At 41.9% G+C, this 17,298-nt stretch overlaps 1 protein-coding gene across 1 annotated transcript in view; it reads right to left on the bottom strand.

Annotated features, from left to right (window-relative positions):
* Nucleotides 1-17,298, bottom strand: part of EXOC6B (exocyst complex component 6B) — a 264,366-nt gene that overhangs the window by 223,392 nt on the left and 23,676 nt on the right. Inside the window, exons 2-5 of the mRNA XM_088162886.1 lie at nt 8,546-8,711; nt 2,183-2,230; nt 347-437; nt 172-217 (exon numbers count right to left, since the gene is read on the bottom strand). Of these exons, the coding sequence (XP_088019012.1) occupies nt 172-217; nt 347-437; nt 2,183-2,230; nt 8,546-8,711 (351 nt within the window). The remainder of the gene's footprint in view (nt 1-171; nt 218-346; nt 438-2,182; nt 2,231-8,545; nt 8,712-17,298) is intronic.

The raw sequence follows: 17,298 nt of genomic DNA, 5'->3' as shown, positions 1-17,298 counted from the left end.
CAGCTGCACCTCAGGAGGCTGAGTGAGGAAAAACAGCCAAAAATCCAGGAAATTTAACCTGGAAAGGCTGGTTTTGAACTGCTGAGATTCTCCTGAAATTATCCAGAACTAAACAAATTCCTTGGGAATCTTCCCATCAAAGCCCAGCTCATCCCAAATTTCTTTATTTACCTCTTGGATTTCATCTGCTCCCGTAGCTTGCTGTACATCTCCAGCACTGGGGAAAGAAGGAAAACACAGCTCTGAGACAGCAGCACACAGCTGGCAATCCAAAAAAAAAAAAAAAAAAAAAAAAAAAAAACTTGGGAATTCCACCCAAGAGCTCCAAAAAATTGGAATTGCTCACCAGGGAGGCACAGGGTGAGTTTATCCACCGTGGCTGAGATGTTCCTCTGCTGCAGCCTGCACTGCCTCAGCTCCTCCATGGCCAGGAGCAGCTGGAAAAAAAAAAAAAAAAAATGGGAAAAGCTCCTTTAGGATCAGCAAACACATCCCTGGTGTCCACCCCTGGTGAAGGATGAGCCCAAAGCCTGCTCTGATAAAACAGCAAATCCCAACGAGTGGAACCTCCCCGAATTCCCTGGATTTTGGAGGGAGCAGAGAAACCAAAAGGCATGGAAGTGGCCTTGGAGCTCATCCTGTGGATTCCTAAATGTTATTTATTCCCTTTTCCCATTATTTCAGGCAACTCTTCCAAGTTTTTTGCTGCTCAAAGGCAGGATGTGGCTGCTCGCTCCTGGGGGATTCTCCTCATCCCAAAGCCAACAGGGCTGAGGCTCCAGGAGAAATCCTGGGATGGGGAAAAGGGGAAAACAGGGATACAGGGATAGGCTGGAGAGGGAATTCTCACATCCCAAAGCTAACAGGGATTTTTCAATGTTCAGACTCCAGGAGAAAATCCTGGGATGTGGAAAAGGGGAAAAAAAAGGGATACAAGGCCAGGTTGGACAGGGAACTTTCCTCATCCCAAGCTAAAATGAATTTCTCAGTGATGAAATTCCAGGAGAAATCCTGAGGATGGGAACAAGGGAAAAAACAAGGATACAAGCAGGGAATTTTCATATCCTAAGCTAAAATGGATTTCTCAGTGCTCAGAGTCCAGAAGAAATCCTGAGGATGTGGAAAAGGGGAAAAACAAAGATACAAGTAGGGAATTTTCACATCCCAAGGTAAAATGGATTTCTCAGGGCTCAGATTCCAAGGGAAAATGCTGGGATGTGGAAAAGGGGAAAACAGGGATACAAGGAAAGGTGGGACAGGGAATTCTTACATCCCAAAGCTAACAGGGATTTTTCAGGGCTAAGGCTCCAGAAAAAAATACTGGGATGTGGAAAAAAGGGGAAAAAAAAGGATACAAGGTCAGGTCGGACAGGAAATTTTCCTCATTCCAAGCTAAAATGGATTTTTCAGTGCTCAGAGCCCAGAAGAAATCCTGGGGATGCAGGAAAAAAGGGGAAATCAGGGAGCCAAGGCCAGGCTGGACAGGGAATTTTCCTCATCCCAAAGCTAACAGGGATTTCTCAGTGCTCAGATTCTAATGGAAAATCCTGGGGATGTGGAAAAAAAGGGGAAAAACAAGGATACAAGGATGGAATTTTCACATCCCCAAGTTGACAGGGATTTTTCAGTGCTCAGGGTCCAAGAGAAAATCCTGGGGATGTGAAAAAAGGAAAAAACAAGGATACAAGGATGGAATTCTCACATTCCAAAGCTAAAATGGATTTCTCAGTGCTCAGATTCCAAGGGAAAATCCTGGGATGTGGAAAAGGGGAAAACAGGGATACAAGGAAAGGTGGGACAGGGAATTCTCACATCCCAAAGCTAACAGGGATTTGTCAGGGCTGAGGCTCATGGAGAAAATCCTGGGGATGTGAAAAAAAGGGGAAATCAGGGACCCAAGGCCAGGCTGGACAGGGAATTTTCCTCATTCCAAGCTAAAATGGATTTCTCAGTGCTCAGAGTCCAAGAGAAAATCCCGGGGATGTGAAAAAAGGAAAAAACAAGGATACAAGGATGGAATTTTCACATCCCCAAGTTAACAGGGATTTCTTAGGGCTCAGATTCCAAGGGAAAATCCTGGGGATGTGGAAAAAAAAAAGGGGGAAAAAAGGGATCCAAGGCCAGTCTGGAGAGGGAATTCTCCCTCCCTCCCTCCCTGCCAGGCTGGGATTCCAGCACTCACCTCCTTCCCTTCGTTCTGCAGCTTCCGGTTGGTGTCGGTCACTTGGTTCTGTGGGAATATTGGAAAAGCACATCCCAGAAATCAGGACAATGTTCCTCCCACCCAAACCAACTGGCCATAAACACCACCCCATGGAAAAGCTGTTTATGGCTGGGGCACAAATCCAGGGATTTTCCTCTTTTGCCACTGGAGAAAAGGGGAAGGAATTCACAGGAATGAATTCAGAGATGGGGAAGCCTCAAAATGCTGGAGTTTTCATGGATCCACTTTGGAAAAAATCCAGTTTTGACCTGAGTGAGGGAGGAATTGGTTCTCTCCCCCATCACCAAATAAATCCCATTTAGGTTTTAACTCCTTCATATCCCAGCAGGAAAAGATTCTTTACCAGGAGCTTTCCCTAGAAATAATTATTTATATTTATACAAGTCCTTATAAAACTTCCTTTGGGATCTTCATCTCCCTCTGGATGGATCCCAGCTGGTGTAAGATTATTTTTATAAACCTGGGATTAAAAAAAAAAAAAATCACCTTTTTTTTTTTGTTCTGGATTATTCCACCAAGCTGAGGCTCAGAGCTGGAAAATTTCCCACTTGACAAAGCTGAGGATTCCCTGGAGTGGGAAGAGCCCAGTGGGACCCACAGGAGAACAAAGAGGATTTTGGGAGCTCATCAGGATGGAAAAATCAGGAGTTCTCCCATTATTCAGTCAAGAACTCTGGGAATTCTCCTGAGTTCAGGCAGGGAGGGGTTGGAAACCCTGGGAGAGCTGGAAAAACCAACAAAAAACTTCCAAAGCAACATTCCCAGCAATGAGAATTCCAGCAGCACTGCTCAGGGTTCTGAGATTTCCAGGCCATAAAATCCCTTTTTTTTTTTTTTTTTTTTTTTTTTTTTCCCCAAAATCTCCTCCTGCAGCTCCCAAAGCTGGAAATGTTCATTTTCTACAAAATCCCTGTGAAAGGTTTCTGGTCTGATCCCCACACTGGGAGCTGCTGCTCCATTCCTGCCCCATTTTAGGAACAAAAATGTGTTCCCTGTTTTCCAGAGTTCTGCTCCTTCTGGGAGCAAAACCTTTCCAGGAATTGAGAGACAGAACCCTCAGAGGATTTCCAGGATTGGGAGATCTCACAAAACCACCCAGGAGCTTTGCTTCCTTTGGAATAATTATGGAAACGAGGAATTTGTAATGAATTTTCACCACAAGGAAGGAACAGCACGTGGAGCTCTCCCATTCTCCAGCAGGATGGGGATGGAGGAGCTCCAAGGGGGAATTGGGAAAGTAAAATCCATCCTGGAAAAGAAATCCAGTGGGGAGCAGCTGAGAGAGATGGGAAAGGAGATGGAGAATTCCTGGGGGAAATGGGAAAGGAAATTGAGAATTCCTGGGGGAGATGGGAAAGGAAATTGAGAATTCCTGAGGGAAATGGGAAAGGAAATTGAGAATTCCTGGGGGAAATGGGAAAGGAAATTGAGAATTCCTGAGGGAAATGGAAAAGGAAATTGAGAATTCCTGAGGGAAATGAAAAAGGAGATGGAGAATTCCTGGGGGAAATGGGAAAGGAGAAGGAGAATTCCTGAGGGAGCTGGGAAGGGGCTGGAGAATTCCTGAGGGAGCTGGGAAGGGGCTCAGCCTGGAGAAAAGGAGGCTCAGGGGGGACCTTGTGGCTCTCCCTGAAAATTTGGAGCCGGGTGGGATTTGGGATCTGATCCCAGGGAATAACAGGAAAAGAGGGAACGGCCTCAGGGGAGGCTCAGGGTGGGAATTTGGGAAATTCCTCATGGCAGAGCTGTCCAGAATTGGAAGGGGCAGTGGAGCCTCCATCCCTGGGAGGGTTCAAACCCTGTGGATGTGGTTCCCAAAAAAACTTGGGAATGTGGTTCAGTGGGAAATGGTGATGGTTGGACTTCAAGATCCTGAACGACTTTTCCAACCTTCCCAAATCCACAATCCCACAATCCCCAGATCCCTTCTGAGCTCAGCAGGTCAGACTGAAGGGGAATTTGGGATTCACCCACATTAAATGGATCCAAAAATCCTTTTTTTTTTTTCCTCCCACTATTGGAAAAGATCCTGGGCAGGCATCATTTCCCCTCGGATCCAGATCCCACCAGGAAGGTTTGTGGTGCCCCCAGCAGCAGAACCATCCAACCTCAGCATTCCCTGCAATTCCCACACCCAGCCATGGTGCTCTGGAAAATTCAGCATGGAAAAAAGGATGGAATCTCCAAGATTCCTCCAAGAAAGATTCCTCCAACACTTCCCCAAGATTTCTCCAAAAGATTTCTTCCAAGATTTCTTCCAAGATTTCTTCCAAGATTTCTTCCAAGATTTCTTCCAAGATTTCTTCCAAGATTTCTTCCAAGATTTCTTCCAAGATTTCTTCCAAGATTTCTTCCAAGATTTCTTCCAAGATTTCTTCCAAGATTTCTTCCAAGATTTCTTCCAAGATTTCTTCCAAGATTTCTTCCAAGATTTCTTCCAAGATTTCTTCCAAGATTTCTTCCAAGATTTCTTCCAAGATTTCTTCCAAGATTTCTTCCAAGATTTCTTCCAAGATTTCTTCCAAGATTTCTTCCAAGATTTCTTCCAAGATTTCTTCCAAGATTTCTTCCAAGATTTCTTCCAAGATTTCTCCAAAAGATTTCTTCCAAGATTTCTCCCAGAGATTTCTTCCAAGATTTCTCCAAAAGATTTCTCCAAGAGATTTCTCCCAAGATTTCTCCAAGAGATTTGTTCCAAGATTCGTTCCAAGATTTCTTCCAAGATTTCTTCCAAGATTTCTTCCAAGATTTCTTCCAAGATTTCTTCCAAGATTTCTCCAAAAGATTTCTTCCAAGATTTCTCCCAAGATTTCTCCAAGAGATTTCTCCCAAGATTTCTCCAAGAGATTTCTCCAAGATTTCTTCCAAGATTTCTCCAAAAGATTTGTTCCAAGATTTGTTCCAAGATTTCTCCCAAGATTTCTCCAAGAGATTTCTTCCAAGATTTCTCCAAGAGATTTCTCCAAGAGATTTCTCCCAAGATTTCTCCAAAAGATTTCTCCAAGAGATTTCTTCCAAGATTTCTCCCAGAGATTTCTTCCAAGATTTCTCCAAGAGATTTCTCCCAAGATTTCTCCCAGAGATTTCTTCCAAGATTTCTCCAAGAGATTTGTTCCAAGATTTCTCCCAGAGATTTCTTCCAAGATTTCTCCAAGAGATTTGTTCCAAGATTCGTTCCAAGATTTCTTCCAAGATTTCTTCCAAGATTTCTCCCAGAGATTTCTTCCAAGATTTCTCCCAAGATTTCTCCAAGAGATTTCTCCCAAGATTTCTCCAAGAGATTTCTCCAAGATTTCTTCCAAGATTTCTCCAAAAGATTTGTTCCAAGATTTGTTCCAAGATTTCTCCCAAGATTTCTCCAAGAGATTTCTTCCAAGATTTCTCCAAGAGATTTCTCCAAGAGATTTCTCCCAAGATTTCTCCAAAAGATTTCTCCAAGAGATTTCTTCCAAGATTTCTCCCAGAGATTTCTTCCAAGATTTCTCCAAGAGATTTCTCCCAAGATTTCTCCCAGAGATTTCTTCCAAGATTTCTCCAAGAGATTTGTTCCAAGATTCGTTCCAAGATTTCTTCCAAGATTTCTTCCAAGATTTCTTCCAAGATTTCTCCCAAGATTTCTCCAAGAGATTTCTCCCAAGATTTCTCCAAGAGATTTCTCCCAAGATTTCTCCAAGAGATTTCTCCCAAGATTTCTCCAAGAGATTTCTCCCAAGATTTCTCTCCCAAGATTTCTCCAAGAGATTTCTCCAAGATTTCTTCCAAGATTTCTCCAAAAGATTTGTTCCAAGATTTGTTCCAAGATTTCTCCCAAGATTTCTCCAAGAGATTTCTTCCAAGATTTCTCCAAGAGATTTCTCCAAGAGATTTCTCCCAAGATTTCTCCAAGAGATTTCTTCCAAGATTTCTTCCAAGATTTCTCCCAAGATTTCTCCAAGAGATTTCTCCCAAGATTTCTCCAAGAGATTTCTCCCAAGATTTCTCCAAGAGATTTCTCCAAGATTTCTTCCAAGATTTCTCCAAAAGATTTGTTCCAAGATTTCTTCCAAGAGATTTCTTCCAAGATTTCTTCCAAGAGATTTCTTCCAAGATTTCTTCCAAGAGATTTCTTCCAAGATTTCTCCAAGAGATTTCTTCCAAGATTTCTCCAAGAGATTTCTTCCAAGATTTCTCCAAGAGATTTCTTCCAAGATTTCTCCAAGAGATTTCTTCCAAGATTTCTCCAAGAGATTTCTTCCAAGATTTCTCCAAGAGATTTCTTCCAAGATTTCTCCAAGAGATTTCTTCCAAGATTTCTCCAAGAGATTTCTTCCAAGATTTCTCCCAAGATTTCTCCAAAAGATTTGTTCCAAGATTTCTCCCAGAGATTTCTTCCAAGATTTCTCCCAGAGATTTCTCCCAGAGATTTCTCCCAGAGATTTCTTCCAAGATTTCTTCCAAGATTTCTCCAAGAGATTTCTTCCAAGATTTCTTCCAAGATTTCCCCAAGAGATTTCTCCCAAGATTTCTCCACAATTTCTCCAAGATTTCTCCAAGATTTCCCCAAAAGATTTCTCCAAGATTTCACCAAGAAATTTCTCCCAAGAATTCTCCAAGATTTCTCCATGACTTCTCCAAAATACCCCCAAGATTTCTCCATGATTCCTCCAAAATTTCTCCACGATTTCTCCAAGATTCCCCCACGATTTCTCCAAGATTCCCCCACGATTTCTCCAAGATTCCCCCACGATTTCTCCAAGATTCCCCCACGATTTCTCCCAGATTTCCCCACAATTTCTCCCAGATTTCCCCACGATTTCTCCCAGATTTCCCCTGCAGCATCTTCATTTCCTCCCTCCCCGTGCCTGCAGCTCTCCTGGCTCCCTGCCCTCCCCAGAACCTGCTCCTTTCCTTTAGGATCTGTGCAGCCTTGAACCAGCCCAGCAGCTCTTCCAAAGATTATTTCATTTTTGTTCAGATCCCCAAAAAATCCCACCAGGAAAAAAAAAAAAAAAAAAAAAAAAAAAAGGGAAATCCGCGTCGGGGAATTTAAAACCGCTCCTAAAACAAAGCTGGGGCTGGAGGGGTTCTGGTGCTAAAATTCCACATTAATCCCAGCTCCAGGGAAAAGTGAGGATCCCTGCAGGCTCTGGGATTTTGGGGGGCAGTTGGGGTCGTGTTTGGGATTGTCCCTGCAGTCTGGAGGATTATTTACACAGACCTTGGGTAGTTTAAGCTGGGCTTTGCTAAGCCAGGCCAGAATTCCAGAGGGGCACACAGGTGACAGGGGAGGGAGAACTGCAGGGATTTGTGGGATGGTTGAGCTGTTCCTAAATCCACACCCCCCCAGAGCAGGGGGGCTCAGAGAATCCTTGGGATCATCCCAGAGGGGGAAAAAAAAAAAAAAAAAATGTTGGGAGAGAGGAGAAGAGGGAGCAGGGGAGGGAACAAACAAATTAAATAAACCAGGCTGAAACCCACAATAAAAATAAAAAAATCTTGTGAATTTGGCATCGCTTCAGAACAGCAAAAGGTTGGGAAAGGGAAAGGGAAAGGGAAATGAAAAATAGAAAAAATTGGAAAAAAAGGAAAAAAATAGAAAAATAGAAAAAAATAGAAAAAATAGAAAAATAGAAAAAATAGAAAAATAGAAAAAAAACGAAAAATAGAAAAAATGAGAAAAATAGGAAAAAATGGAAAAAATGAGAAAAATAGGAAAAAATAGAAATAAATTAGAAAAATAGAAAAAATAGAAATAAATTAGAAAAATAGAAAAAATAGAAATAAATTAGAAAAATAGAAAAAATAGAAATAAATTAGAAAAATAGAAAAAATAGAAATAAATTAGAAAAATAGAAAAAAACAGAAAAACAGAAAAAAAATCAGAAAAATAGGAAAAAATAGAAAAATAGGAAAAAATGAAAAATAGAAAAAAGAGAAAAACAGAAAAAAATCAGGAAAACAGAAAAAAATCAGAAAAATAGAAAACAATAGGAAAAAATTAAGATAAATAGAAAAAACAGTGGAAAAAACAGAAAAAAATTGTGAAAAAAATAGAAAAACATTGTGAAAAAAACAGAAAAATAGAAAAAGTAGGAACAAAAATAGAAAAAATAGAAAAAAGAAATTACAAAAACAGAAACAGAACCTAACTAAAAATCCAAATTCAAATTTCAACAGAAATACCAAAAAAAAAAAAAAAAAAAAAATCCCCGAGCTGAAACCACCCTTAAAAAAAAAAAAAAAAACAACAAACAAAAAAAAAACAACAACAACAACAAAAAAAAAAAAAAAAAAACTTAAAAATCAATAAACCGAGGTTCTGAGGGCACAATTTGGGCTCACCTTGAGCTTCTGGGCCTCGGCCCTGACCTTGAGCAGCTCGGTGATGGAGTCCACGAAGCCCTGGTAGTGGAAGTTGCACAATTTCTCGATTTCGCGGTCGTGGTTGCGGATCCGCGCCTCCAATTTCTCCATGAAGCGCCCGTGCTCCTCCCCGTCGTACACCGAGCTGCGGGGACACACACGGGGGGTCACAGATCCCGAAATTCCTGCCGGGATTGGCCAGGGAATACCCCAAATGTCACCCCGAAAACTCCTCAGGGATATCCCAAATGTCACCCCGAAAACAACAGCTCAGAATTCCCAGATTTCCTGCTGGGATCTACCAAGAACATCTCAAATGTGATCCCGAAAAAAACCACGGCTCAGAATTCCCACATTTCCTGCCAGGATTTACCAGGAATATCCTAAATGAGACCCCAAAAATGCCAGCTCAGCATTCCCACAATTCCTGCCGGGATTTGCCAGGAATATCCCAAATGTCACCCCAAAAACTCCTCAGGGATATCCCAAATGTCACCCCAAAACCTTCGCAGGGATATCCCAAATATGAGCCCAAAAACAACAGCTCAGAATTCCCACAATTCCTGCTGGGATTTACCAGGGATATCCCAAATATGATCCCAAAAACAGCAACTCAGAAATCCCAGATTTCCTGCCAGGATCTACCAGGGATATCCCAAATGTGACCCCAAAATGCCAGCTCAGAATTCCCAGATTTCCTGTCAGGATTTACCAGGAATATCTCAAATGTGATCCCAAAAACACCAACTCAGAAATCCCAGATTTCCTGCCAGGATTTACCAGGGATATCCCACATGTGACCCCAAAATGCCAGCTCAGAAATCCCATAATTCCTGTTGGGATTGACCAGGGATACCCCAAATGTGAGCCTGAAAACGCCAGCTCAGCATTCCCAGATTTCCTGCTGGGATCTACCAAGAACATCTCAAATGTGATCCCGAAAAAAACCACGGCTCAGAATTCCCAGATTTCCTGCCAGGATTTACCAGGAATATCCCAAATGAGACCCCAAAAATGCCAGCTCAGCATTCCCACATTTCCTGCCAGGATTTACCAGGAATATCCCAAATGTGACCCCAAAAACTCCTCAGGGATATCTCAAATGTGAGCCTGAAAATGCCAGCTCAGCATTCCCACAATTCCTGCTGGGATTTACCAGGAATATCCCAAATATGATCCCAAAAACAGCAACTCAGAAATCCCAGATTTCCTGCCAGGATTTACCAGGAATATCTCAAATGTGATCCTGAAAAATCCAGCTCAGAAATCCCAGATTCCCTGCCGGGATCTACCAGGGATATCCCAAATGTGATCCCAAAATGCCAGCTCAGAATTCCCACAATTCCTGCTGGGATTTGCCAGGAATATCCCAAATGTCACCCCAAAAACTCCTCAGGGAGATCCCAAATGTCACCCCGAAAAAATAAACAGCTCAGAATTCCCACAATTCCTGCCAGGATTTACCAGGAATATCTCAAATGTGATCCTGAAAAATCCAGCTCAGAATTCCCAGATTTCCTGCTGGGATTGGCCAGGAATATCCCAAATGTCACCCCAAAAACACCAGCTCAGAATTCCCAGCTCTCCTGCCAGGATCCACCAGGATTTACCAGGAACAGCCAAAATCTGACTCCAAAAATGCCAGCTCAGAATTCCCAGATTTCCTGCCAGGATCCACCAGGAATATCCAAAATATGAACTTTAAAACTCCTCAGGACACAGAGCTCAGCATTTCCAGTTCCCCCTTCCAGGATCCACCAAGAATATCCCAAATCTGACCCCAAAAAAACCAGTTCAGAATTCCCAGATTTCCTGCCAGGATTTACCAGGAATATCCAAAATCTGACCCCAAAAATTCCCTATGGGACAAAGGGACAGGTCCTAAACCAGGCACCAAATTTGGTTTAAAAACGTTTCTATCCCAAATCTTCTTTTCTTTTTTCCACCCATTTTGATGTTCCTTGAAAATCCAGAACAGCCCAAACCAGGCCTGAAATGTTTCTTTTCCAAAATTATTTTTTTTTTTACCTTTCCCAACAATTTCACATTCCCTGGAAATTCAGAACAAGCCAAGAAGAACCTGAAATGTTTCTATTCCAATTTTTTTTTTATTTTTCCCAACAATTTCACATTCCCTGGAAATTCAGAACAAGCCAAGAAGAACCTGAAATGTTTCTATTCCATTTTTTTTTTCCTTTTTCCACCACCTTGGTGCTCCCTGAGAGACAAACCAAGCCCAAAATGTTTCTATTCCAACTTTTTTTTTTTTCCTCCTTCCTGGAGAATCCTCTGGGATTCTTTGGGAATAAAAGGGGAAAAAAAAAAAATGGAAAACAGGATCCTCTTCCCTTCACATCCCAAATTTTGAACCCCTGTTGATAAAAAGAGTTCCCAAATATCAAAATCCAATTAATTGGACACCTCTTAAAATGTTAAATAGTGGAATTCCAGGATTGAAATTTGGATGGGAAGGATTTTAAATTTCCACTCCTGCTGTTCCAGAGGGAGCAAATCTGGGAATTCCAGCCCAGCCAGGAATTCCTTCCCAAAAAAAATCCCATCCCTGCCTGCCCCCCTTCAACCTAAAACCAAATATAAGGATGGAAATAAAAACCAAATATAAGGATGGAGATAAAAACCAAATTTCTGTCCCTTAAATGTGGGAATTCCAGGGGTTTTTCCTGGGTTTTTTTGTTTTTTTTTTTTTTAAGTACAGATATTTTTAATGGATTGTGGCAATCCCACCCCTGGCCCTGCTTTTGGGAAATTTTGGCTCCTAAATCTGAATTCCCTCCCAATCCAGGAGTTAAATTTGGAGGGAGGGTTTTGGATCTGAGCTGGTGTCAGATGTTGGGGATAGAACAGATTCCAGGCAGCCTTTGGGAGAAAAAATGGGAATGAGCAGAGAAAAAAAAATGGGAATGAGCAGAGAAAAAAAAATGGGAATGAGCAGAGAAAAACAAAAATGGGAATGAGCAGAGTGAAAAAAAATGGGAATGGCCAGAGAGGGGGGGAAAAATGGGAATGGCCAGAGGGGAAAAATGGGAATGAGCAGAGAGAAAAAAAAAATGGGAATGAGCAGAGAGGAAAAAATAGGAATGGCCAGAGAGAAAAAAAAAAATTGGGAATGACCAAAGAGGAAAAAATGGGAACAAGCAGAGAGAGAAAAATGGGAATGAGAGAAAAAAAAAAAAGGAATGCCTAGAGAGGAAAAAATAAGAATGGTCAGAGAGTAAAAATGGGAATGAGCAGAGAGAAAAAAAAAATGGGAATGGCTAGAGAGGGAAAAAAAATGGGAATGGCCAAAGAGGGAAAAAAAAAATGGGAATGGCCAAAGAGGGAAAAAAAAAAATGGGAATGGCCAAAGAGGGAAAAAAAAAAAATGGGAATGGCCAAAGAGGGAAAAAAAAAATGGGAATGGCCAGAGGGGAAAAATGGGAATGAGCAGAGAGAGAAAAATGGGAATGAGTAGAGAGAAAAAAAAAAAAAGGAATGAGTAGAGGGGAAAAAATAAGAATGGTCAGACAGGAAAAATGGGAATGAGCAGAGAGAAAAAAAAAATGGGAATGGCTAAAGAGGAAAAAAAATGGGAATGAGCAGAGAGGAAAGATGGAAATGACCCAAAAAAACAGGAAAAACCACCAAGACAGAGCTAAAACCTGGAGAAAATCGATTTAATTCTTATTTTTCCAGGCCATTCCAGCTGTGCAGGTTCAGGAAAAGATTTGGAACTGGCAGAAGAAAAACTCCAGAATTGAAATTCCGGGTAAGAAAAGGCAGAGCAGGAGATGGATGGGGAGGATTTTGCCTTTCCCTGGTTGGTTTGGAGATGGGAAAAAAAAAAAAAGAAATAAAAACCTCCTGACATCCCAGGAGAGATCCTGCTGGATTTTCCTGAAAGTTTCCTGGAATTTTGACTGAAATGTGAAATTTGGAGGCCGAGTGCCACCTAGTGCTGCACGGCCTCGTAGCAGGATTCCAATTCCAAAAAAAAAAAAAAAAAAAAAAAAAAAAATTAAAATAAAAGTGGATCAATTGTGTTGGCATTCGGGGATAAACTGAATATAAAATTGAATTTAAAAAAATTTAAAAAAAAACCCCACAGCAGTAATGACGTGTTTGTGTTCAAAGGTAAATTTGGGATTTAGATCTGACAATAAGGGGGGGAAAAAAAAATCCTCAAAATTCCTTAAAATGTCCAAGCAAAATTCCCTTTGGAGGTGGCAAAGTTTAAAAAAACGCCTGGTGACTACAATCCCTTCGCTTGTTAGAAATTAAATTATTTTATTCCTTTTCAGCCCAACTTTAATGTGGAAAAAAAAAAATCAAGTTTGGTGTCAGACAGGAAGGAAACAGCAGCACACGATGGGAGCTTTTCCCATCCGAGATTTCCTGATTTTCCAGGGAATTCCAGCCCTGATCCTTCTCTCCTGAGCTCTCCTGATTTCTCAGAATCTTTTTTTCCAAAGAAAATTCATCCCTGGTCCTTCTCTCCTGAGCTCTTCTGGTTTTCCAGGATCCTTTTTCCAGGATAAACCATCCCTGGCTTTTCCATTTTGAGCTCTTCTGATTTTCCAGGATCCCTTTTCCAGGATAAACAAACTCTGGCTTTTCCCTTCTGAGCTCTGTTGATTTTCCAGGATCCTTTTTCCATAAAAATCCATCCCTGGCCCTTCTCTCCTGAGCTCTTCTGGTTTTCCAGGATCCTTTTTCCAGGATAAACCAGCCCTGGCTTTTCCATTTTGAATTCTCCTAATTTTTCAGGATCCCTTTTCCAGGATAAGCAAACTCTGGCTTTTCCATTTTGAGCTCTCCTGATTTTCCAAGATCCTTTTTCCAGGAAAATCAAACCCTTTTCCATTTCCATCCCTTTTCCATTTCCATTTCCATCCCTTTTCCATTTCCATTTCCATTTCCATTTCCATCCCTTTTCCATTTCCATTTCCATTTCCATTTCCATCCCTTTTCCATTTCCATTTCCATTTCCATTTCCATCCCTTTTCCATTTCCATTTCCATTTCCATCCCTTTTCCATTTCCATTTCCATTTCCATCCCTTTTCCATCCCTTTTCCATTTCCATCCCTTTTCCTTTTGGATCTGGGATCAGCAGCACTCGGTGCCGACTCCCAACTCCAAATAATCCCCATTAAAATTCCTCACTTCGATGGGTGCAAACATCCCAAAAAATCCCAAAATCCCCAATTCCACCATCCCCCAACCCTGCAGATCCCAATTCCAAAAATCCTCCCAAGATCCCAAATCCTGCATTTCCCGTGGATCTCCACAATTGGAAATCCTTGGAATATTTGACAATATTTGATTTTCCTGGGTCCAAAATTCCCATTTGTCACTCCAGATCACCTTGTGTACAAAAGCTGTAAAATCTTGGTGAAATCACTGAATTCTGTTTAATCACACCCCAGCGATTTTAATTTTATTCCTCAAATTTGGAAGCTTCTCCAAGAGGTCAGAGCCAGAAAACACAGAAAAAAAAAAACAAAAATAAATTTAAAACCAAAAAATTCTGGGATCCAACAACCTGGCACTGCCAGGACTCTCCAGATTCACTCACTGTGCATTTTTTTTTTATTTATATAAATTTATATAAATTTATATAAATATTCCTCCTGAATTTCCCACCTGGGAAATTCCCTTTTCCTGCCTTGTTCTGCATTTCCAGCTGCTCCTTTCTCATTTCTCCTGATGCAAACACAGCCTGGAAATTCGTGAGATATTCCTGGAATAATCAGGAATTCAGGAGGACATCAAGAGTGATGCACAAAACAAAAAAAAAAAAAAACACTCTGAAAAGAAAATGATCTGAAATTTGCATTTCATTAATAACCCTGAGAGCACAACACAAAGCTGCAGCAAGGAGGAAAAAAATTAAAAAAAAAAAACAGAATTAAGCTCAGTTTTGGTTGTTCCTTCTGTTGGTTTTAAGAACAGGCTGGGACAGAGCTGCAAAAAAAAAAAAAAAATCCTGGAGGCTGATTTTTGCTTTTTTTTTTTTTGCCATTAAAAAAAAAATTTGCTGGTCACAAAAGCTGCTCCACAAAAAGGTTTTTGATTGAAAAAATCTGAGGGAGAGAGGCTGTGCCACATGCACTTATCTGGTAAATCCAGAGCAGGCTCAAATTCTTCCCTCATCTCTCTGCTCGAGGGGTTTTTAGTGCATTCAATAAATAAAATTATAGAAAAGGAGTTTTGAAATTCCTTGGATTGGGTTGTTGAGTTTCACAATTCCAGCATCAGTTAAAAATCCACTTCATTCTGGGTCTGCTGGGGTTTTTGTTTGGGTTTTTTTTTTTTCTGAAAGGTCAAACTGAAAAAAAAAAAATTAAAAAATAAAATTAAAAAAAAAATATTTCCAGGAAATTCACAAACGGATGAGGAGCTTCCATGTAAAACCTGGAGTTCCTGCAGGGTTTATCCTCCAAAAATTAGGAAAAAAAAAAAATCAAAGGTGGAGCAGAGGGAGCAGCCAAACCATCAGAAATGGGATGGTCCAAACAAAAATTCAGGAATATCCAAAATGTGATCCCAAAATTTCCCTCCTGGGACAAAGGGACAGGTCCTAAACCAGGCACCAAATTGGGTTTAAAAACGTTTCTAGCCCAAATCTTTTCTTTTTTTTTTTTTTTCACCCATTTTGGTGTTCCCTGAGAAACCAAAACATCAGGCTGGGAAAATCTTCCTGGAGATCCCAAATCTCATCCAGTGCCAGAAATCAGAATTTAATGGAATATCCTGAGACCCACAGGGATCATGGATCACATCCCTGACCCTGCACAGACACCCCAAAATCCCATCTTGTTCCAGGGGTCAGAAATTCATGGAATATCCTGAATTATGGAACACACCCCTGACCCTGCACAGACACCCCAAAAATCTCATCCAGTGCCAGAAATCAAAAAATTATGGAATATCCTGAGATCCACAGGGATCATGGATCACACCCTAGGCCTTGCCAGACACCCCAAAATGCCTCCCTGTGCCAAAATTCAGAATTTCATGGAATATCCTGAGATCCATAGGGATCACCCAGACCAATCCTTTTCCCTGCACAGACACCCCAAAATCTCATCCAGTGCCAAAAATCAGAAAATCATGGAATATCTTGAGATCCACAGGGATTATATCCCTTTCCCTGCACAGACACCCCAAAATCCCTCCCTGTGCCAAAAATCAGAATTTCATGGAATATCCTGAGACCCACAGGGATCCCTGGATCATCCCTTTCCCTGCACCCCCAAACCCCCCCTGTCCATCCCTGGTGTCCAAACTCTCCTGGAGCTCTGTGGGGCAGTGCCCAAACCCTCTGGGTGAGGAACCTTCCCCTAAAACCCAACCTAAACCCCCCCAGACCCAGCTCCAGCCCTTCCCTGGTCCTGTCCCTGTCCCCCAGCACATCCCAGGGCTCCCCCTCAGGTGTTTTTGTTCTTTTCCCGGTGGCAGCAGGTGAGGAGCACCAGAACATCTCACACCCCCTCCTCTTCTGCACCCAAAATTGGGGGAAAAAAAAAAAAAAAAAAAAAAAAGGAGATTTGGTGGGGGAGGATCCAGCCTAGAGAAAATCAAAGAGAAAAATCAAAGAGAGAAATCTCCTGCAGAGGCAGGAGGGGACAATCCCAGAGTGGTTTGGGTGGGAAGGGACCTTAAATCCCATCCAGGGTCACTCCCCACTGCTCCATCCCTGGAATTGCCCAAGGATGGGACAGGAAGGGCTCAAAAAATCCCACCCAGGGTCACTTCCCACTGCTCCATCCCTGGAATTGCCCAAGGATGGGACAGGAAGGGCTCAAAAAATCCCACCCAGGGTCACTTCCCACTGCCCCATCCCTGGAATTACCCAAGGATGGGACAGGAAGGGCTCAAAAAATCCCACCCAGGGTCACCTCCCACTGCTCCATCCCTGGAATTGCCCAAGGATGGGGTTTGGAGCACTCTGGGACAGGGGGATGTGCCCAAGGGTGACACCGAAGGGGCTCAGAAATCCCCAATTTTTCCCTGAGCCCATAAAGGAGAGCAGAGAGCCCCGGGCAGGGCTGAGGCAGCTCCAGTCCCAAAGAGGAGCCGAAATAAATGGGAGAGGGCAGGGAAAGCTGCGGGGATGGGACCAAAGAGCCGGGGGACAATGCAGGGAGGACGAGCTGGGGACGGTGCAACACGAGTGGCTTTTGTTTCCAATTAATTGAGGAACAAATTCCTGACTCTGCTGCAGACTTCTATTTTTTTTTTTTTTTTTTTTTTTCCTCCCCTTTTAAAACTTCTGTAGTGGTTTGAGTCCCTCCAAAACATTTTCTTCTCATTAAGGGACATAAAAGCATTAGCAGTTTGTTTAATCTTAGTCTAACTTTTGTAATAAACAAATTAACTACTGAGCACGGCAGGAAAAGAAGGGAGACTTCGAGAGTGCTGCAACACGGGAAAAAAAAAAAAATAAATAAAGTTTTAGGATTAATGCCCGGTTAAGGATGGAACTGGCAGGGGTTTAAACCTCAAGATTCCAAAATTTATCCAATTAGGACACCCCAAAAGCTTCCTACTGGGTTACCTGGGGGGAAAAGCAAGTGAAGATTCACTTTTGGTTTTCGTTCTGCCAATTAAATAGAACTGATTTAAGCCCAAAAATCTAAGCCCAGAACTAAAGGCCAAAATCAAACCCAAAACTTAAACCCCAGACTTAAACCCAGAATTGAATTAAAGCCCCAAACTTTAAGCCCCAGAC

The sequence above is a fragment of the Sturnus vulgaris genome, chromosome 4 (assembly GCF_052056855.1).
Source record: "Sturnus vulgaris isolate bStuVul1 chromosome 4, bStuVul1.hap1, whole genome shotgun sequence".
NCBI classification, from domain to species: Eukaryota; Metazoa; Chordata; class Aves; order Passeriformes; family Sturnidae; genus Sturnus; species Sturnus vulgaris.
Note: the sequence above shows the minus strand (reverse complement) of the source record. Positions and strands in the feature narration are given on the sequence as shown.